Source organism: Pseudorca crassidens, chromosome 12, assembly GCF_039906515.1.
Source record: "Pseudorca crassidens isolate mPseCra1 chromosome 12, mPseCra1.hap1, whole genome shotgun sequence".
NCBI lineage: Eukaryota > Metazoa > Chordata > Mammalia > Artiodactyla > Delphinidae > Pseudorca > Pseudorca crassidens.
Genome location: NC_090307.1, coordinates 50,459,906 through 50,479,719, shown reverse-complemented (window position 1 = coordinate 50,479,719; position 19,814 = coordinate 50,459,906). Strand labels below are relative to the sequence as shown.

General features: G+C 37.7%; 1 protein-coding gene across 6 annotated transcripts in view; it reads right to left on the bottom strand.

Moving 5' to 3' along the window:
- The window catches only part of ZNF521 (zinc finger protein 521), a 287,600-nt gene that overhangs the window by 242,607 nt on the left and 25,179 nt on the right, over positions 1-19,814 (bottom strand). For all 6 annotated transcript variants that reach the window (XM_067699447.1, XM_067699444.1, XM_067699441.1 and 3 more), the window contains one exon: positions 14,470-14,649. Coding sequence is in view for 4 of the 6 variants with exons in the window: in XM_067699444.1 (XP_067555545.1) it covers positions 14,470-14,649 (180 nt within the window). In the remaining 2 variants the exon portion in view is untranslated. The remainder of the gene's footprint in view (positions 1-14,469; positions 14,650-19,814) is intronic.

Below are 19,814 nucleotides of genomic sequence, written 5' to 3'. Positions count from 1 at the left end.
ACAGGCCAGAGAATCAAATTTAACTTCTTAGCATGGTCCCCCAATGGCCAGATCTTACCTTTCCTTCCCAGTTCATTGCACTAACCAGCCTTCAAGGTGGCCCCCACTGAACCCCATCTCCTGGTATTCAGGCATTTGTGTAATTCTCTCTCATATCATACCAAGGGTTGGTCTGTGTGATCAATAATAGAATATGGGGCTTCCCTGGTGGCGCAGTGGTTGAGAGTCTGCCTGCCAATGCAGGGGACGTGGGTTCGTGCCCCAGTCCGGGAAGATCCCACATGCCGCGGAGCGGCTGGGCCCGTGAGCCATGGCCGCTGAGCCTGCGCGTCCGGAGGCTGTGCTCCGCAATGGGAGAGGCCACAACAGTGAGAGGCCCGTGTACCACACACACACAAAAATAATAATAATAATAATAGAATATAGCAGAAGAAATATTATGCCACTTCCAAGATTAGGCCATAAGAGACATTGCAGCTTCTCTCCTTCTCTCCCTCACCCTTTTCCAAAACCTTTCCCCTTCCCTCTCCTCCCTCTCACTTTACTTGTTCTGGGGAAAGCCTATTGACATGCCATGAGCAACTCTATAGAGAGGCTCATGTGGTGAAGATCTGAGATGTCCAGTCGGCAGCCACGTGATTGAGCTTAGAAGTGAATCCTCTAGTCCCATTCAAAACTTCAGCTAACTGCAGCCCTGGCCAACGCCTCAACTGCAACCTCATAAGAGACCCTGAACTAGAATCTCCCAGGTAAGCTGCTCCCAAATTCCTGAACTACAGAAACTTTAAGATGATACGTGATTGCTGCTTTAAGTCAAAATTGCTGGCGTCATTTATTCTGCAGCAATAGGGGACTAATACATTCACATTCTCTCACTGCTTCCCTATCTTGCACTTTCCCCTAGCTTGATGTTGCCCCAGCAGATACTTTTCTGCTTCATATCCCATTCCTATTTTTCCTCCTCTTTTGTCTGCCTGAAATGCCTCTCCCCACCTATCTTCACTAGCGAACTCTCTTACCACTCAAGGCATCACATGCTCCAGGAAGCCAACCCTGAGTCTGAGTTAGGCTCAGAGACCCACCCTAAACCATTTTTCTCCCAGAAGATCCTGGGCCCAGTACTTATTTGACAAAGACTAGAAACTTGATCTCCCAGAAGATCCTGGGCCCAGTACTTATTTGACAAAGACTAGAAATTTGACAAAGACTAGAAAAATAAATGTTTCTTGAATTGAACTGCTGATAAATGCACAGTAGTATTTAGGAAAACAAACTACAGAGCGGTGCTATTCATTTCACTATCTCTGCATGGTCTTCTTAGTGTAGAAAGTAATGGAGCCATAGGCTTTGCATTATATTGAGCCCAACTGCAGTATCTAATCAATGTAATAACATCTGTATCAATAAACATGTGATAAGAAGAAAGTTATCACTGTTTCATCATGAACAACCAAATTTATCTCCCCCTATGAGTGACCACTAGCACAAGTTCAGGCAAAGTGTGGTCCTTTGCTTTTTTGCAAGGCACGGGGACAAATAAACTGCAAAGGGCAGGCCATCTACTTGAGGAAGGAAGTAACAGAAGTAATGGAAGGAGAGAGAAAAAAACTGAGGTGAGGAAGAGGGGCTGTGTTCAGCTGTGCTGCTTGATAACCAGACCATCACTTCAGCCCAAATGACAGAATGATTATCAATGGCTCCAAAAGAAGCTTCACTTAGATTTCCACGGGCCGAAGAAGGTGATACTAAGAAGTGATTGAGTTTAGATTATACCCTTTCTAGTAACACAGAGAGGTGTGGCTCCTAAGGAAAGGAAGAAAAGCAAAAAACAAAAAAAACATGATGGGGGAGGGGGAAGTGCTAAATTACAGAAATATAAAATATTCAGGAGAACAAAAGGAGGAGCAAAAGAACAATTCAAATATTAGCTCTCAGATAATATTTTAAATCTTTCCTTTTGAATGCATAATACTAATATTTATAATATTATTATAATATATTATATATATTTATAATATATAATATATTTATAATATATTTATAATATATAATAATAATATTTAATATAAAACATTAAACCAGATCACACAGTCACAGACATTGCTTTTTGATAACCAGCATAAAACAGCGGTGAAAAGCAAATACTTTTTTCATAGAAAATAAGACTACATATAAGAAATACAGTCATCCCTGGGTATCCTTGGGGGACTGGTTCCAGAACACCCCGAGTAGATACCAAAATCCATGGATGCTTGAGTCCCTAGTGTTTGCATATAACCTATGCTTATCCTGTCATATACTTTAAATCATCTCTAAATAATTTATAATATGTAATAGCATGTAAATGCTATGTAAATAGTCTAAATACTATGTAAATAGTTGCCGGAGTGCAAGGCAAATCCAAGTTTTGCTTTTTGTAACTTTCTGGAATTTTTTTTCCCAAATATTTTTGATCCGCGGGTCTGCCCAATCCACATTTGTGGAGCCCGAGGACACGGAGGGTTGACTGGTAAGTATATGACAGATATGACAGACTTGACAAATTTCTTTTCAGAAGGATTATAAAGGCATTCTCAAGTGTCCGTCAAACTGATAATTATGAAGGGGAAAAGTTTTAGAAACTAAACTATACGAGTGAAGTTGGAAAGCAATCCAAGTAATAAAAATATACACTTTTAAACAATTTGTAAATTAAATTGGAAAAATGCTTCCTTGAGGTGACAACAAAAAAACACATCTTGGTGTTTGAATGTACAACAGTGTCCTTCCCCAAAAAATTTATTTTATTTTTTCCAGCTTTACTGAGATAGAATTGACACGTAACATTGTATAAGTTTAATACAACGTGATGACTTGATACACTTATTAACTGCAAAATGATTACCATAGTAGGGTTAGCTAACACCTCTATCACCTCACATAATTACCATTTCTTTTTTGTGATGAGAGGATTAAAGATCTATTCTCTTAGCTACTGTCAAGTATATAGTACAGTATAATTTTCTCTAACTATTATACAATGCAGTACATTAGATCCCCTGAACTTATTAATCTTATAAGTGGGTTTACAACTAAAGGATCTGAAATTGGGATCTTCAAGAGATACCTGCCCTCCCATGTTCATTGCAGCGTTATCCACAACAGCCAAGATATGGAGAGATTTCAAATCATTTTAACAATAATAACCTTTTCTATGGAAAGTCTATTTTGCAAGAATGATAGAGATAGGTAAATTGGTAGCACTCTTACTTTCATTTTTTGTGTCTCTAATCAGCTCCTAGTTTACAGAAGATCTGAATATCTGCCTTCTGTCCTAATATCTCCCACATCAGAAACCACGAGCTTCGGTGTCATTAAAATGGGCAGAACTCCAGGAAAGCCACATAAGATAGACCGGCCTTCACCATGTAAATAAACTGACATGAAAATGGACATTTCTCAAGATTAATTGGAATTTTTTCTTGGAAAATAGTTCAGTGTACTTGCCAACTGTATACATCCTAATGCTAATTATGCATTTAAAAGTTAAAGTTAATGAAGCTCATCACCACAATCATCCTTGCCTACATTTTTATTTAGTCACCAGGGGGAGCTAATACTGCTCTGTGGGTAGGTAGAGTCCAGGAATTAGATTTTTTTAAAGGGGGAAAAATTAAATTGATGTGGTATGAAATATAACTCAAATAAGGTCCATAGTGCCGATAAGGCAAATGTATCACACATGCAAAAAGAGAATTAGGTATAGAGCATTTTTTGTTGTCGTTAAACAAAGAAGTTAGAAAAAACTGAAAGCCATCCATTAGTAGAATTTTGCTGTTCTTAACAGAGGACATATATAAACCCAGTCATTTACGGTTGTCTTTGGGCCTATTAGGGTCTTAGTCACCATCCAGATTTTCTACAACTGTCGATTTGTTGCACTGACTCTATTATTTTCTTGGTTGAAGCACTACTATGATTCTAACAGCTAATCATGTGCTCAAAAATGTCCCATATAATTACATTATAATTATCTTGAAACAAATGTTACTTTCTCCTTTTGCTTCCCATATTTCTTTCAGTTCCAAATATATTTTTTTAGCACTTTTAATGTGTGTTCAAAGAGTTCTACCCAATAATCTATTTAAATTCATTCTACATTTCACCCAGGAGACACAATCCCTTTAAACTTTGAGGAGCTCCAGTTGGAACAAAGAGGGGAAAAGGGTTCAGAGTTTGTGGAATAATCACCTCTAATCGATCAATTTCCCCTGAAGGTAAAGCTGAAAGAAAGGAGGAGTGAAGAGTTCCATCCAATTCCTTGAAGTTTAAAGGAACTAAGCCCTGAGGCACAGTGTAGAATGAGTCCTGCCTTCCCCTCCCAAGGCCTATTAGGAGGTCATAGATCTCTGTGACATTGCTGCCATTCCCCAAAGACTAGATCCCCAGCCAGAGACTTCACACAAAGAGAAAGGATGGGGAAAGAGTCCACTTTTCTTATCAACTCACTACCTTATAAAGGAAGCAGATATTGGTCACAAGCATCTTAAGCAGAGTAATGTAAAAAAAAGAAAAGTGCAGTCATACAAAACTGTAAAAATTCAACCTCCTAAGTTTTATCATGTTGAATTTCACATCTGAGAATAGGCTACATGTGGCAGAGCTCTCCTGTGCACACAAATGCATCCAAATACCTAAACATCACCCTGTTTATAAGACAGACTGAACGGCTGCACAGGGCGGAGGAAATAGTTGGTTTCTTTTAATTCATCTTCCCCACAAAAGAGGCCCCACTGTTTCCACATCCCAAATACAGCCCTTCATTTATAATCTTTACACTTCTCCACAGGGACAAACTGACAGCTTTAATTACCATCAATGACCATCAAGGACATGGTGGAAATTCTTGAAGATATTCTCCCATGGTTTGTGTTCTTGATATTTTATTTACAATTTTTGGCAAATAAATCCTGAAACCACAGAATTAGATGATAATATGTTCATTATCAATTATACAACTAAGGCCAGACCACTTCTCTAAAACAGTTATGGTTCCACAAGACATCCAAAGGTAACATTTTTAATACACAGACAAATAATGCTAATTTGCTTCTTGAGTTCTATTCATTTCAAAATGCTAATTTCAAAAACCTCAAACTAATCAAGGAGCAGGTAATTTGCAAATAGTTATAGCTAATACAGGATATTCTCCACTTAGCTCTTACTTGTAAAAAATAAAGTGAATTTACCCATGTATTTTCTATTTCTAGGAGAGTTCATCCTTTAGGAACTTTCCATTCATAATCAGTAGCTTTCTTGTGATTCACAAATTATTATAACAGGCTGACAGTAAAAACACCTAATTTTATTTTTTTATTTTTATTTTTTTTCCACAGTTAGACATATTTTAGTGAAACTTCAGAACATGAAATCAAAGAGAATATGTAAAATCCAACTAAATAGAAAAGACAAATTACACACAAAAGAACTATAATTAGAATGACTACAGATAGCTCAACAAAAACAATAGCAATCACGATTATGGTGTAATATCTTCATAACGTGGAACAAAAATAACTGTCAACCTCTGCCCAGATAATCTATCAAGAATGAGCGTAAAAACACCTAATTTTAAAATGCACAACAAAAATACAGAGAAGTATTTCTTAAAATTACCCCTTCAATATTCCAGCTATTTAATTTTAATAAATTAATACATGTAATAACTCACCATTCATAGTGGGAAAATGTACCTCATCAGTAAAGGCCTTTTATAAATCCCGATTACAATGCCCAAAATCATTCAAAAGCTTCGAGACAATAATGGACCTGAAAATGATTATTTTATATCCATGTTTTGGTAGAGAATTTCACAAAAAAATATATCAAGAAAAAGACAGTAGACTAAACACTAATATCAAAGTTCTGCTGTAGCAAAATCAATGTGGAAACAACAATGCTTTTACAGCAGGTAATAGTTTAACGGACTCTTCCTCCAAAACTAGAAAAAGGAGCTCACTCAGCCAACAGCTCAAAGGTTGGAACCAATCATGGACAATTGCTTTCTCTCTGGCAAATGCGTAGAAGAACTTTAGTCATGGTCCTGCCAGACCAAGAAAATGACACACTCAAGCCACACCACCTTCTCTAAAACCGAGAGGAGCAGAGACTTGGTGAGTTGTTTTTCACATGATGAAGTAAATGGTAGTCAACAACAGTGGTCTCTGAAATATAGGGTACATATCCCAGGGTAGAAAAGATAGTCTGAATATTTAGCAACCAATCAGAAGGGACAGCAGCCATAAATAGCCACCCAGCATCCTCAGAGTGAGAAGATAAATAGTCATCCTGGGTGCCCTTGCTTCTCCACTCCCTTCCCACATCTCAAAATAGTGCCCAGTGAAACAGACCTGTGGATCATCTTGTTTAATGTTAAGTAATCTAATTCACACACAATCCTCAAGTTTTGATAAGTGATTTTTAAAGTTTTCTGCAAGGCAACTGCAGGATATTGATAGCTGTGCACAAATAAGCAACAAGAAAGTGGCAAGTCTAGCCCTTCTACTCCTAGTAAAAGCTCTTTGTCAGCCACAGGATGAAGGACGGAAGAAAGAAACAATTTAATCAGATGTGACCAAAAGTTGGCAAAACAAAATTGAGATTTCAGGAAAGTTGTTTGAAATATGGTGGCTATAGCCAACATCGATAGTTATGAACCTCAGCAAGAAGTGTAATAACAGACGTTCTCTCTTTGTGGTTTTCTGAGATAGCTCTCTTAGCTCTCACAGCCATTAAAATAAATTGTCAAAATAAATGAATCTAGACCAGAACTTCAAAACAACATAAATTTATTTTTTAAATCTATTTATTTCATCTTCACCTCATTTTTCAATTTCTGTTTTTTGAGTGTTGTATCATATGTGCATCTATGTAATATATTGATAAGTATGTATTATGAAGATGCAGCCTATATTTTTTTAATCAAACAAGTTTGGAAACCACTGGTCTGAAAAATAAGAAGCATGTGGAGAAGGGGCTGGGGAATGGAATCAGTGGAGGCCACGAAATTGCATTTTGGGGGCTTAGGGGGATTTGAAGAATGAAGTAGCCTAAAAAGACTAAGGAAATATTTTGGGTAGGAAACAAGAAATTGATCAAAACAGAGGGACATAGGAAAATAAAATATACAGTGCCTTAAGCCTAATTAATATAGAAAGAGATAATTAATTTATATATAAATGATTAATAACAAAGCATGAATAATGAATTAATACAGAAATTAATGTAGAAATATGCAAATCAAAGGCATAATGCATTGAACCTAATTAATATAAACTAAAGTGTTAAAATATCACATTTATTTCATGTAATTTATTTCAACTAATGATTTGAAAAGGAAAACAGAAAAAAAAATTTCTGAAAACAGTTTCAATATGCTTCTGTGAAAATGATGCTTCATTCCATAAAACACTCATTTTCCTTATTCCCACTGCCAACAGAACTCGCTGTTAGGGTACTTGACTGTCAAGTGGAACCAACCAGTCTTTAATTTTCTACAACCATATAACACATGTTCAATCACTTTCACTTTTTCTTTAAATTCTTTAGTCAAAAAAAAAAAAAAAATCCAGATGTCTAAAAGTGTTCAGTTCACAAAATCTGTGTGAAGCTTCAAGGGAGTCTCATAACTTTTAAAATCAAATTAAATGAACATACTATTTTATACTGATGCAGTGTCTAATCATTGGTTCAGTTCCTTTTCTTCAAAAATGTGAACCCGTACAGTATCAGTATTTGTAAAGGAGCCACAAACATGGTTAGGGTTTTATAAATCTGGTCTACAAACATTTTCCCCCAAACTACAACAGCCTTGCTGTCACACACACCTCGACCTACTCATCTTACCAACAGTATAGTGGGCCAGAGGGTTAAGAACTAATACAACGCTGTTTAGTTTTTCTGCATTTACACCCAGGCAATTCACATCAATGACGGGAAAGAACACTTAACAGACAACTCAAGTTTGCAAATTAGGAGGAGAGAAGAGAAAAATGACTCAGAACAACAAGCATACAGTATTACCAAATGCACTTTACACATTTATCCTGTTAAGTGAAGCTTAGTTTTGATGATTTACAATGCTAGTTCTTACTCAGTTTTGTAAGCATAATAAAGTCTCTGTAATCTCAGCCTTCCCCTTAGCACCCTGCTATTAAATCTTTGTTGAGAAGTGTGATGAGACCCCTCTGGCTTCCAGCCCTCCCTACTCCCTGAGGGAAATGGCAAGAAATGATAGGGTTTGTGGATTAGTAAAATGAGAGGTTCTCTGTGCTTTTCCTTCTTTAAATATATATTTTGATAATCTGTCTTCTGCATCAGAGAGTCCCAACAGCATTAGAGTGTTGATTTCCCTCCCTTCTCAGCCTCCAGGAAAAAGACAGCACGGCTGGGGCAAGACAGGTGGTTTGCATCTCCTGCTACAACTGAAGAGCGGGATTTAATTTTTTTTTCCCCTTTCCCCTTATTCCTTCAAGCAGGGATGATATATAATTTACTTACACATGTTGGATTGCAGACTAGAGGACAGCTGCCCTGAGAGACAAAGAAGAGGGCCACCCTGTACCTCGTTATCCTTAGGGACTGTTCTGCTGCTTCCTAGGTCAGGACGCTTCTCCACAACAGTGCCCACCTTCCAGAATTCCCCTCAGTGATGAACTCCATTAACGGTGTGTGTGACCCCCTAGATCTCTGGGCCGATGCTGGACCTGCTGTCTGTGAGTTCAGTACCTACTCATGAACTGACCTGGGGCATACTTGATCCCTGAGCTGACTTCCAGATCTGAGTCTAAAATTGATCATCTTGGGACTTCCCTGGCGGTCCACTGGTTAAGACTTGCCCTTCCAATGCAGGGGGCACGGGTTCAATCTCTGGTCAGGGAAGTTAAGGTCCCACATGCTGCGTGGCACAGGCAAAATAAAATAAAATAAAATTGATCATCTTGGTCCATATTTGACCTTCATCTCCTAAGGCCAGGACTAGTCTAGGCTCACTTGGCATGACTAGACCAGGATTTCAAAACTTTCAGTTTGGAGTGAGTCAGTTTTCACCTTGGCAGCTCACCCTTGGGTATGAGAGTCACCGAAGAACAGATCTCAAGTTACCAAGAAAGCACTCAGTTAGGGATGGGAATCTCAGGGCAGGTTTTTACCAGTTCAGGGTGGTTTCAACAAAACGACTCTGACTGACCTCCATAGGTGTCAGACCACAGAATACCTCCGTTTTGTGTTATTTTGCAAATCAGCAAGTTTTAAGACTTTTCTCTCCTAATTCTACTCTATAGTTAACCCTCCTATACACTACTAGGAGTTCCCTCTTTCTTCATACAAATTGTTCACCAAAAGGTTTTCAGGCTCTGGTCTAGATGGATAGGACGACACAAGTAAGTAAAGACTTCGAGATGAACAGAAGGGAAGCCACAAGGAGCAAAGAAGAAAGTTGAGAAAACAGCAAGAGACCATAAAATAGCCAGAGAGAAAAGAAGGAGAGATATAAGGATAACAAGGAAATTAAGAGTCTTGAAACAAGGACAGGAATCAAGGGAAAATTAGCAAAGACACAAATGGGGCTAGATGAAGTTAAAAGACAAAAAAAAAAAAAAAAAATTAAAGAAACAAAAAAGAGTAAAACTAAAAGGGAAAAAGAAAACAACTAGAAATATCCTACTTTGCTAAACTAGCATTTTGTCCACCAGAAAAAAGAAGAAGCACCAAGAAGAGAGTAAACTCAAGCAGCAGGAAACTAAATTTGGAAAAGTCAGACCTCCTAACGCAGAGTAAAAGGTTTTAATCAAGGAAGAAGGTAAAAGCATCATATTACTTTTTTAATTAAAATGCTGCCAGTGTCTTTAATCTCTTCCAGATTAGACTGAAGGGTACCCTTAGCTAACTCAACTCAAGTTTGAACTTTAACACTTTAAACAAATGTGAAGGATTCCTGATTTTGTTTCTCCCCCTTTTGCTTTCTCCCTGATCCTCCACTTCTGCTTTTCCCCTCATCAATCTACCGCCCTCCCCAAGAAATCACCCTGAACATCAATAAACAGGACAAAGACCCATCAGCTGTACCTTTCCTGAAATGTTTCATTAAGTCACAAATAAGACTCTGTTTTCTTTCCTTTGTTTAAAATGTTGTGGGATAAAATGATGTGAGCACAGACTAGATTCTAAGCTTTTAGAAAGCTTAAGATCAAAATAAACCAAATATTTTATTAGGGATTGAGGTTTTTGAAGAAAAAAGTATTTAACCCATAGATATTATCTTCACCATACCACGTGCTGAAAATCCAGCATTTTCTGCACTGATATTAAAGTTGTATAATATATAAAGAAATATATTATTGTATAATATATAAAGTTATCCAGGAATAATGTTTCTTTTGTTGTTGTTGTTGTTGTTGTCTTGCTTCACAGAGCTGAACATAAGGATATTTCCATGGCAGGAACTCAATAAAACGTAAACACTAAATAGAACTTCAAGGTTTTTTTAATATTGAATTTTAAAGTTAATCTTTCACATGAGAGAGAGACACCACTCTCACCTAAGGTAAGATTTCTTGCTGGCATAGTTTATATTGGCCATATCAGTTAGGTTCCCATGTCTTCACCTTAATGTTAGTGTTGACTCCACATAAGTAAAGCTTCCCTTTAAAGCTATTCCACTAAAAATAGAATCATACTAACTGCATTTAATGGGATTTTCCAAAAATTATGCATTCTGAGGAAAAATGAATTAAATGAAGTCAATTAAATGTACATGAATTAGAAAATGCAAATAAATCCACAAAGAATACCTTTACACACCCAACAGAATGCTTAAATTAAAAAGACTGGCAACACAAATGTTATCAAGGATGCACAACTGGAACTCATAGACATTGCTGGTGACAGTGTAAAACGGTGCAACCACTTGTGATAAAGATTCAGAAGTTTTTCATACAGTTAAATATACCCTACCCCATGACTCAGCAATTCTACTCCTGCTTATTAACTCGAGAAATAAAACATATATCCACAAAAAGACCTGTATAGGAAGGTTCACGACGACTTTATTCACAACAACCAAAAACTAAAAGTAACCAAAATGTCTACCAATAGGAGAATGGAAAACAAAATTAGGATACATTCATGTGATGGAATACTACTCGGCAATAAAAAAGAACAGATTACTCATATACACAACACGAATGAACCTTGCAGACACTATGCTGAACAAAAGAAGCTAGACACAAAAAAGAGTACATACTGTGTGTACTTATAAGAAGCTCTAGAACAGGCAAAACAAGTCTACAGTTAAAAACTTAAAATCTAGTTACTGCTAGTGGATCATTATTGATTAGAAAGGGGTCAAGAGAAGAGAAATGTCTAGGATGCAGGAAATTACCTTAAGAGGGATACGGGTCACATGGGTATATGTATTTTGTTAAAGTTTATCAAACTGCACACTGAGGAGCTATAAATTTCACTGTATGTAAATGTTACATTATAAACTATAACATTAATAACTATAAACAGCTATTAAACTCTAGTCAGTTGGTCTGCTTATCATGATGATATGAGTAAGCAATTTTGAAACTACTTAATGTGTATTCTAGACTCGGGAAATGAGTAAATATGTTGAGGATGATGGAAGATAGGTGTCTCACTGCTAGAGAGGATAGTAATAAATATGGAAAGAAAAAAGATTGGAATGTATCTCAAATGTTGGATTGAATTAGAGGTATCAATAGAAACATGTGGTTCTTATTAGAGAGAGAAAAATACATATATGTGTATATATTTGTATATATGTGCATTTTATAAGTTATATTATACATGTATTATATTAAACACACATATACATTTCCTAAATTCTGTCTGCTGATATGGTTTATAATCAACGATATACCTCTATCAATGAGTATACACAGTGCCCATATCTTGATTTCTAAATACCTCTGTCCTCTTAAAGGAACCGGGGTTCCTTGGACAAAAGATTGATTAGGACTATAACATGATGAGCCTGGAGCATCTGTTTGCAGCAGAAACTGAGTCAGTCCTCAAATAATGATGGAGACATTAAACTGACCCAGAATACCATTCAAAGGGACTCCTACTGGCCAAATCTCAGGCAATCTGGGCATCAAAATAATGATAGTAATGAATTATGACCCACTGAATAAAATACAAATCCAAAAGCCCATGGTGATACGAATACAAAAATAAATGAATGAATAAGAAAGGAAACTGTGGCAGAAGGCCAACTAATAAATACAAAAATTATACAGCTAAAATGGAGATTTCATGAGAGAAAATATTTACTTAGTGTCAAAGCATCTTCCCACAAATTACTTATTATTTACAAAGGGAAAAGAGCAACATTTTAACACTGGAGAAATTTGGTGGACACCACCTAAAACAAGTATTCAGTGTTAACCCCATCAACACTGGTATAGTATAGTCAACATCAGGTACTTCCTGATCTGATGTACTGAGAAGGGCACAGCACCACTTTGGTGGCATTCCTGCCATGGAAGTATGTAACCTGAATTTAATCATGAGGAAACATCAAGCAAACCCAATTACAGATGGGCATTTTATAAAGTGCTGGCAGGTACTCCTCAAAAAATGAGAGACCATTCCAGGTGAAAGGAAACAAAAGAGACATGACAATTAAAAAATTAGAAAGAAGAAGAAAGAAAATGAAACAAACAAGCAAAAAACCTCTAAAGGACATTATTGGGACAACTGTTGAAATTTAAATATTGGTTGTGGATTAGATAACAGTACTCTATGTGTTAAATGTGAACTTTCCTCATTTTGGTAAGTGTGCCACAGCCATGTAAGAGACTGTATTTGTTCTTAGGAAATACACCGAATATATTTCGAAGGGTGTGAAGTCTTCAACCTTCTCTCAAATGACTAAGAAAAAAAACTAGTGAAGAGGCAATGACAGATCAAGTAGGGTAAAATGTAAAAAACTGGTGAATCAGATAAGTGGTAGATGGGAGTTCTATATACTGTTTTTGCAATTTGTCTCTAAGTTTGGAAATGTATCAAAAAAAAAGTTACCAAAACCCACAAAAATATGTATATAGCAATGCTTATATAAGCGTCACAGATTTTCAAACTTATACTCCAAAAAAAACAATAATGGGTTTTCTGAAAGAGAGGAGAGTCTATGGCCTAATAAACGTACTCACTGCAATCCCTTTTTGAAGAGCCACAGTGCACTTCAATAATGAAGCCTATTTAACTGGATTTAATCCAACAGTTCCATAATAATCTGTTCAGGAAACCTGCTTAAAATGGAACACCTATTAAAATCTTACAAAAATATCAATATTCTGTGGGAAACAGCTGGAGAACCACTTGTCTAATAAATACATTTCCTATACATGGTTAGTTGAAGAAAGATTTGTGCTAGGAAAATAAGATAGAGTAAGAGATCTACAAACACACACACACACACACACACACACAGACACACACACACACACACACACACACACTGGAGCAGTGTCAGTATCATCAGTAAGAGAAAAATGACAGGAGTCTAAAAAGAGATATCTATCTAAAATGTCCCACCCAGCCTCATATAGTATGTTCTTGCAGGATATATTTTTAAAGAGGGTAGAAACTTGGCAAACTGAGTTTTACTTTTATCCAACCATTAACTTGAACACATCATGCTTCCTGTCATTTTAAATCTGATTCTTCCCGCGAAATGTATAGCAGAATAGCTTCTGTGCCTTAGTGAGCACCTTCTGTGGGCCAGGCACTGTGCAAGACTCAGAGAATACAATGATGAATAAGACAGAGCTCCTGCCATCCAGGAGCTTCCAGTCTAATGAGGGAGATGGAAAGTTAACACATGCAGTGAACACTGTGGTATTCAAGAATAAGCATTGGGCTTTATAGGAACACAAAAAAGGCACCAAACTCAGCAGAGAGCGACCAATCAGTGAAAGTTCTCTTGAGATGATGTTTAAACTAAAATAAGTTCGTGCACACTAAACTTCTGTGAAAACTTATTCGGAAGGTATTTTTAAACTTTATTTTAGCCACCCGATGTTAGGCTCTGTATCTACGTGGTATCACGGTAGTTAAAAAAAAAAAAAAAGGAAATGAAAACATATCCATTAGCTATTAAAATCTGGGTACAATTCAAAATCTAAGGATGACTGTGACAATGAGTTTGCCGTAAACCATCATCTTGGAATTCTTTCTAAAGCACTTCTAGACTTACCTAGGTACTCAAGTAGAAGAATGTAACAGCTGGAAGAGGGGGTGAAAAAAAAAAAGGAACAAACGGAAAAAATCAGAAATAGAACAGTATGAGAAGACAAGAAGTGGCAAGTGTTGTTTACCTGTCAGCTGAAAAACAAGAAACAAACGGAAAAATCAGAAATAGAGAAGACGTACGAGAAGATGAGAAGTGGTAGGTGTGTTTACCTGTCAGCTGACATCGATTAATCTTGTGTTCAGTGATGTCGCTCAGTGACTCAAACACCTGGAAGCAGCTGTCACAGCTGTGCACGCCTTCGTCTTCCAGCTCCTCACCATCTTCTGGCCTCTTCTTACAGTCCCCTGCCTCTCCATCTTCAGTCTTGTCTTCAAGTTCACAGTTGGGGTCTGAAAAAAAAAAATCAAGACTGTAAGTATGGTGTTTAAAGACAGGTTCTTTTAAAGTAGCGCTTCATCTTGCTACCCAAACCAGAAACACCTTTTTCCTTGAAGCTGCACTAGGAGGGCTTTATTGTAGATTTTATTACAGAAGCATCAAAAGTGGGACTTCCCTAAAATTTGTCAGTTCGTGATGACTGGAGTTTTTCCTTTTGTCCTCCAACATGTAGCCCTTTTCTCAGCTCCTCTTTCAAATAATTTGCCACACTTAAGGTTAACTTTGACATTTTTTTACAGCCTTTGTTTGCTTACAAGAGAGAGAGGAATCACTTTTAAAATTAAACAGTCTCCAATGCAAAGGGAAAAACCACTGTGCTTGAGAATGAATTCCTTTTCTGCTAAATATACTCTTTCACAGGAAATTACCAGAATTAGCCAAAAGTCTAGAGTAAGCTAAGCTAATTACCATAGGCACAAAATTTACCTTTACTTATAGACTGGTCAAAACACACAGTTACCCCATTATTTGTTAGACAGCAATAGCAAAATAAGTTCTACCACATAGCAAAACATTCTTGCAAGCACCAATTCAAGTGTAAATGTACTGGTGTGTCTCTTGTTTTCAAAATCATCAAAAAAATAAAACAAAATATACAAAGAGCAACTGCAAATTATAATCAAGTCAACAACTTGAACCGGCATTATCAGTTTCGAAAAGCTAAATAGAGGGAAAACTAAAAATAGTGCCATTGTAACCCTAAGAATGATACACAAATAGCATTCATAAGAGAGCAAAACACGTGCAATATTTTCACTTAGAGCTCAATAAATACGTTGTGATTTTCTTTTGCCTCATTTTAGCAAAGTATCCCCAAGCATTCTAGTGTCACTGCTCCTCTTTGCAGGAAAGCACAGAGAGAGAGAAGACGCCTCTTTAGGGAAAATTAGGATAATACAATCTGTGACTTAACTTAACGGGACATTCATTTCTAATAGCAAGAAGTCCTCCAAAGTCAGAAATAAATTATGTCTCAAAATAGAGTTTTCAATGAACAGTTACAAAAGAACTGTGTCCAGATACCTAAGAAATATGTAATGTGTTATCTGTAGTCAATTTGTTTAGATATGGGAGGATAAATATTTGCAATGTTACGATACAGAATTCACAGGATCAAACTAGCCCAGACTTCTTAGAAAAGTCAGTCAGTGCCGCCATACCACTGTCCACTGTCGGAAAGTGCTTCCTGCTACCTTGCATGTCACGTGCTTCTACGAACCTATTTCTACAAGTCACGGTGCTCCCCTTTGGCTGGAAGTTATTCCAAAGCCTTTCTACACATCTGCAATAAACTTAACTATATCACCACCCTTCAAATGATTCACGTATACCAAAATCAACTTACATGTCAACACATATAATAATCTCTTGGGTTTGTAAAACAAAAGCAGAATTCCCAAATCAAAGAGCAAGTAGTTTTGTTTGTTTGTTTATTTTCAAAAAAACCTAAAAAACGTGTTTAAGTAAATTGGTAATTTGAGTTGATTTGCCGTCTGGAAAATTAACTCAACACTCGACGCAGTACCCGTTTCAACCTACTGGCGTTTAGACTGCTCATCCCTGGGGGAGTAATCACAGGATCTTTTTCGTTTGTCTTGTACTTTGCCCAGCACAGCATGGTGTCCAGGTGAGTGTTTAGTAAATATTATTTAATGATGACAAGAAGGGAGGGGAGGGAGTAAAAAACGAGTATACTAAAAAGTCCTTTACTGGTATTTCTTCTGTAAACAGGAACAGACCAGTCATCTCCAAATTCAAAAGCACCTACATGCCTACATTTTCCAAAACTGACACTGTATAATCCATCACATTTGCCTTTGCTGGTTTCAAATGTTTCATCTAGAGCTACAGACACAAGAAACAGGTAATGGTTCAAAGAGCTCCAACAAGCTAAAACCAAGTGGTAAAATACTGCCAAATTAGAGTAATTCAGGAAAACAAATAACTGTCCCAATTATGGTGAACTGGCTGGCACACCGTTAACACCATTAAACACTTGGTGGAAGGCAGCAGGCGTACACTGAACACTCAGTTGTTTAGCATGATTTTCCAGTTTCTCATAAAACTGACAGCACTCAGAGAAATGTGGCTGCTAGGTCTGAATTTAAATACGATTATTTAAATGCTATGCATCGAGTTTGCAGGCCTGTTTGTTTTTAAATAAGCAGACACTCTGAATACTTTAAGTAGTATGCAGCGAAAATGATAAGAACTTGCCTCCCTTATTATTCAAGGATATGGACACTTTACACGGATCCACATCAAAAACATCAAACAAACAGGGAAGCCTGCATGATGCTCTAGCTCTTAACAACTGAAGAATGACCCCAGTCCATGCTCCTGACACTGTGGCTAGTTATTAAAATGAGGGTCATTTTAAGACTAATAAAAAATGGTTTTGCTTCCACTTCTGCATTTACAGATAGAATCCTTCAGGGGCTGAAGCCAGTCAAGCTTATTCACTTCTGCTGCAACTTCAGGACGCAAGCTCCAGCCAACTGGCGAATTGTTTTTTAGGTCACCACTTAAGAGGGACCCTCTGGGGAGTGGGTGCGATTATAGCCTATGATGCTTTGGTGTAGCACAATGAGTCCTGGAAACTCAGACTCTCTCCCTGAGAGTAGATTTTTTTTTTTTTGCCAACCTCCACATCCAGGAGGAATTCTTTCTTGCCCATTCGAAAGATGGGTTTAGGGCTTTCTTGGTGGCGCAGTGGTTAAGAATCCGCCTGCCAAGGCAGGGGACACGGGTTCGAGCCCTGGTCCAGGAAGACCCCACATAACACGGAGCAACTAAGCCCGTGCTCCACAACTACTGAGCCCACGTGCCACAACTACTGAAGTTTGCATGCCTAGAGCCCGTGCTCCGCAGTAAGAGAAGCCACAGCAATGAGAAGCCCGTGCACCGCAACGAAGAGCAGCCCCCGCTCGCCGCAGCTAGAGAAAGCCCGCGCGCAGCAACGAAGACCCAACGCAGCCAAAAAAAAAAAAAAAGCAAAACAGAAAAAACAAAACAAAAGATGCATTCATTTGCGTTAGGAGTTTCCATTCCTAATGGCAGCTGAGGTAGGAAGATTCTAGAAAGCTGACACTGTCAACCATTTCTTTCCCACAGGCGGCTACACTTCAATAATTGCACATGGCCTTAGTTATGTAGTTTTTATAGAGCCCTTTGAGAGTCAGTCATAAGAAATAACTGTACTGCTCTGCTAGCCATTCAGACCTCTGACTTCAGCCCAAGGAGTTATAAATACAAGGTCCGTCCCTGTAAGCACTGCTCCAACCCGAACACCACTGCAGGACGGACAGCTGTTATTCCAACTCTACTGTTGTACTACAAACCCACCCAAAGGGCAATATTTTAAGATATCCGCACACCCCCCTGCACTGCCATCACAAACCCCAACATAGCCACAGGCACCACTCTGTCCTCTGCCCTAGAGAAGGCCACCCAAATTCGTTTCCTCCATCACAGATGACCTCTGCCCAACCAGCCTGCAGGCTCATCCCTTCAGAAGGGTCCCTGTGATGCACTGGACTGAGAGTGTTCAGACTCGGATAAAAGACACAACTGTTACTGTAAAAATAAATGGCAGCTCTCTGTTTCCGATTTTGTTAACGTTACTTGTAAATGGAAATTTAAAAGAAGTGTAATTTTTCCCCTTATTATGTTCCCTGGTGGGTGGTTCCTTCCTTCTTCTCATCCTCCTCTTCCTAAGCGTTGTTATTGCTACAACTTGGTTTAATAAAATTACAAATTTGGGGAAAATGAAAAACTGCACTGGCTTAAAAGCGTTGGAGGCCATAAACCCATGGACTTCAATTAATTTCAAGTGTGGGATCAGTTTAAGGCCAACCAGCAGAAATTCTGTTCTGTCCATGTAAAAATGAGGTTTCACCACATTTACTTTTTATAACCTATATAAAAGTCAAGTAAAAGTAATGAATATCTAAACCCCATCTCAGTGGACTGGCAAAGGCTATCTGTATTCTTGAAACTCATCCTACATATTTCTCTCTGTGCAACAAGGATTCCATGCCTGATCAAAGTTAAAATGTCAAACCACTGAGAAAACAGCCCAATTTCCAATCCATTTCACTGCCTAGAAATGGACCTCCTTCCAAGCCACTTTTGCATGGAAAAGCACTGGCAAAAGAAAGAGAAACTAAGAGATCAGGTTATAATTATTACCAGGCAAGGAATATTTCTGCAGCTCAGTGGTAAAGTAAAACTCTGTTGCTCTCTGCTCCCAGTACTGTCCATCGCAAAACAACTGCCTCATTAAATCTCTGCAGTAAGATTAATATGCCGTAGCTGCACTACATTTATAACCTGGTACTCTATAAAAGGCACATTTAATGGTAAGAGCCAGAGCCTAGATACAAAGTATTACTATAAAAACTTCTGGCAGTGAGTATGCAGTCCAGGCCCTCTGTCCTTCTTGCTGGAGATATAAATGAGGCTTTTCCTGGTTGCCTCGAAGCATGAGGCTCTACCTTACAAACCAGTACATTTTTATAAGAGTGGCAGAAACACAGGGTTCTGAGGATGATGTAAATATGAACGCAAGACGACTATTTAACAACTGAGATTGGCAAGAGATGAATGAACCCAAAATACTCAAACACAAACTTAAAACTGGACCATTTCCTTATAGTTTGTTCTCTGGTCATAGCCAGCTTTTCACCAAATTAAACAACCATGGCATGAATTACTCAATCTTAAAGCAACCCACATAGTGCCAGTAAGTTCAAACATAACAGCTAAAATATGCATACTGCCTTAAAAAAAGAACATGTGATGACCATGACCTCCTGGAACTTAATTGCCTAAAACTATAAAAAAAAAAAAAAAAGATGTTCAAGAAAAAGTGGCCTCAACACTACATTACTAGTGGACTGGTAAAAATATGTTTTCGTTATTTTGGAAAGCTGCCTAAGTTTTTTCTTCCAAGGATATCTTCTGAAAATAAAAAAAGCACTATAACCCAGGTCTTATTTTGAGGAACCCTATGGTGAATAAGTAAACAAATAATTTAAACAAATGCATTCCACACTCAAATTTCCCCAAATCACTACAAATGATGCACCTCAGGTTAACAATAATCTTGTGCAAA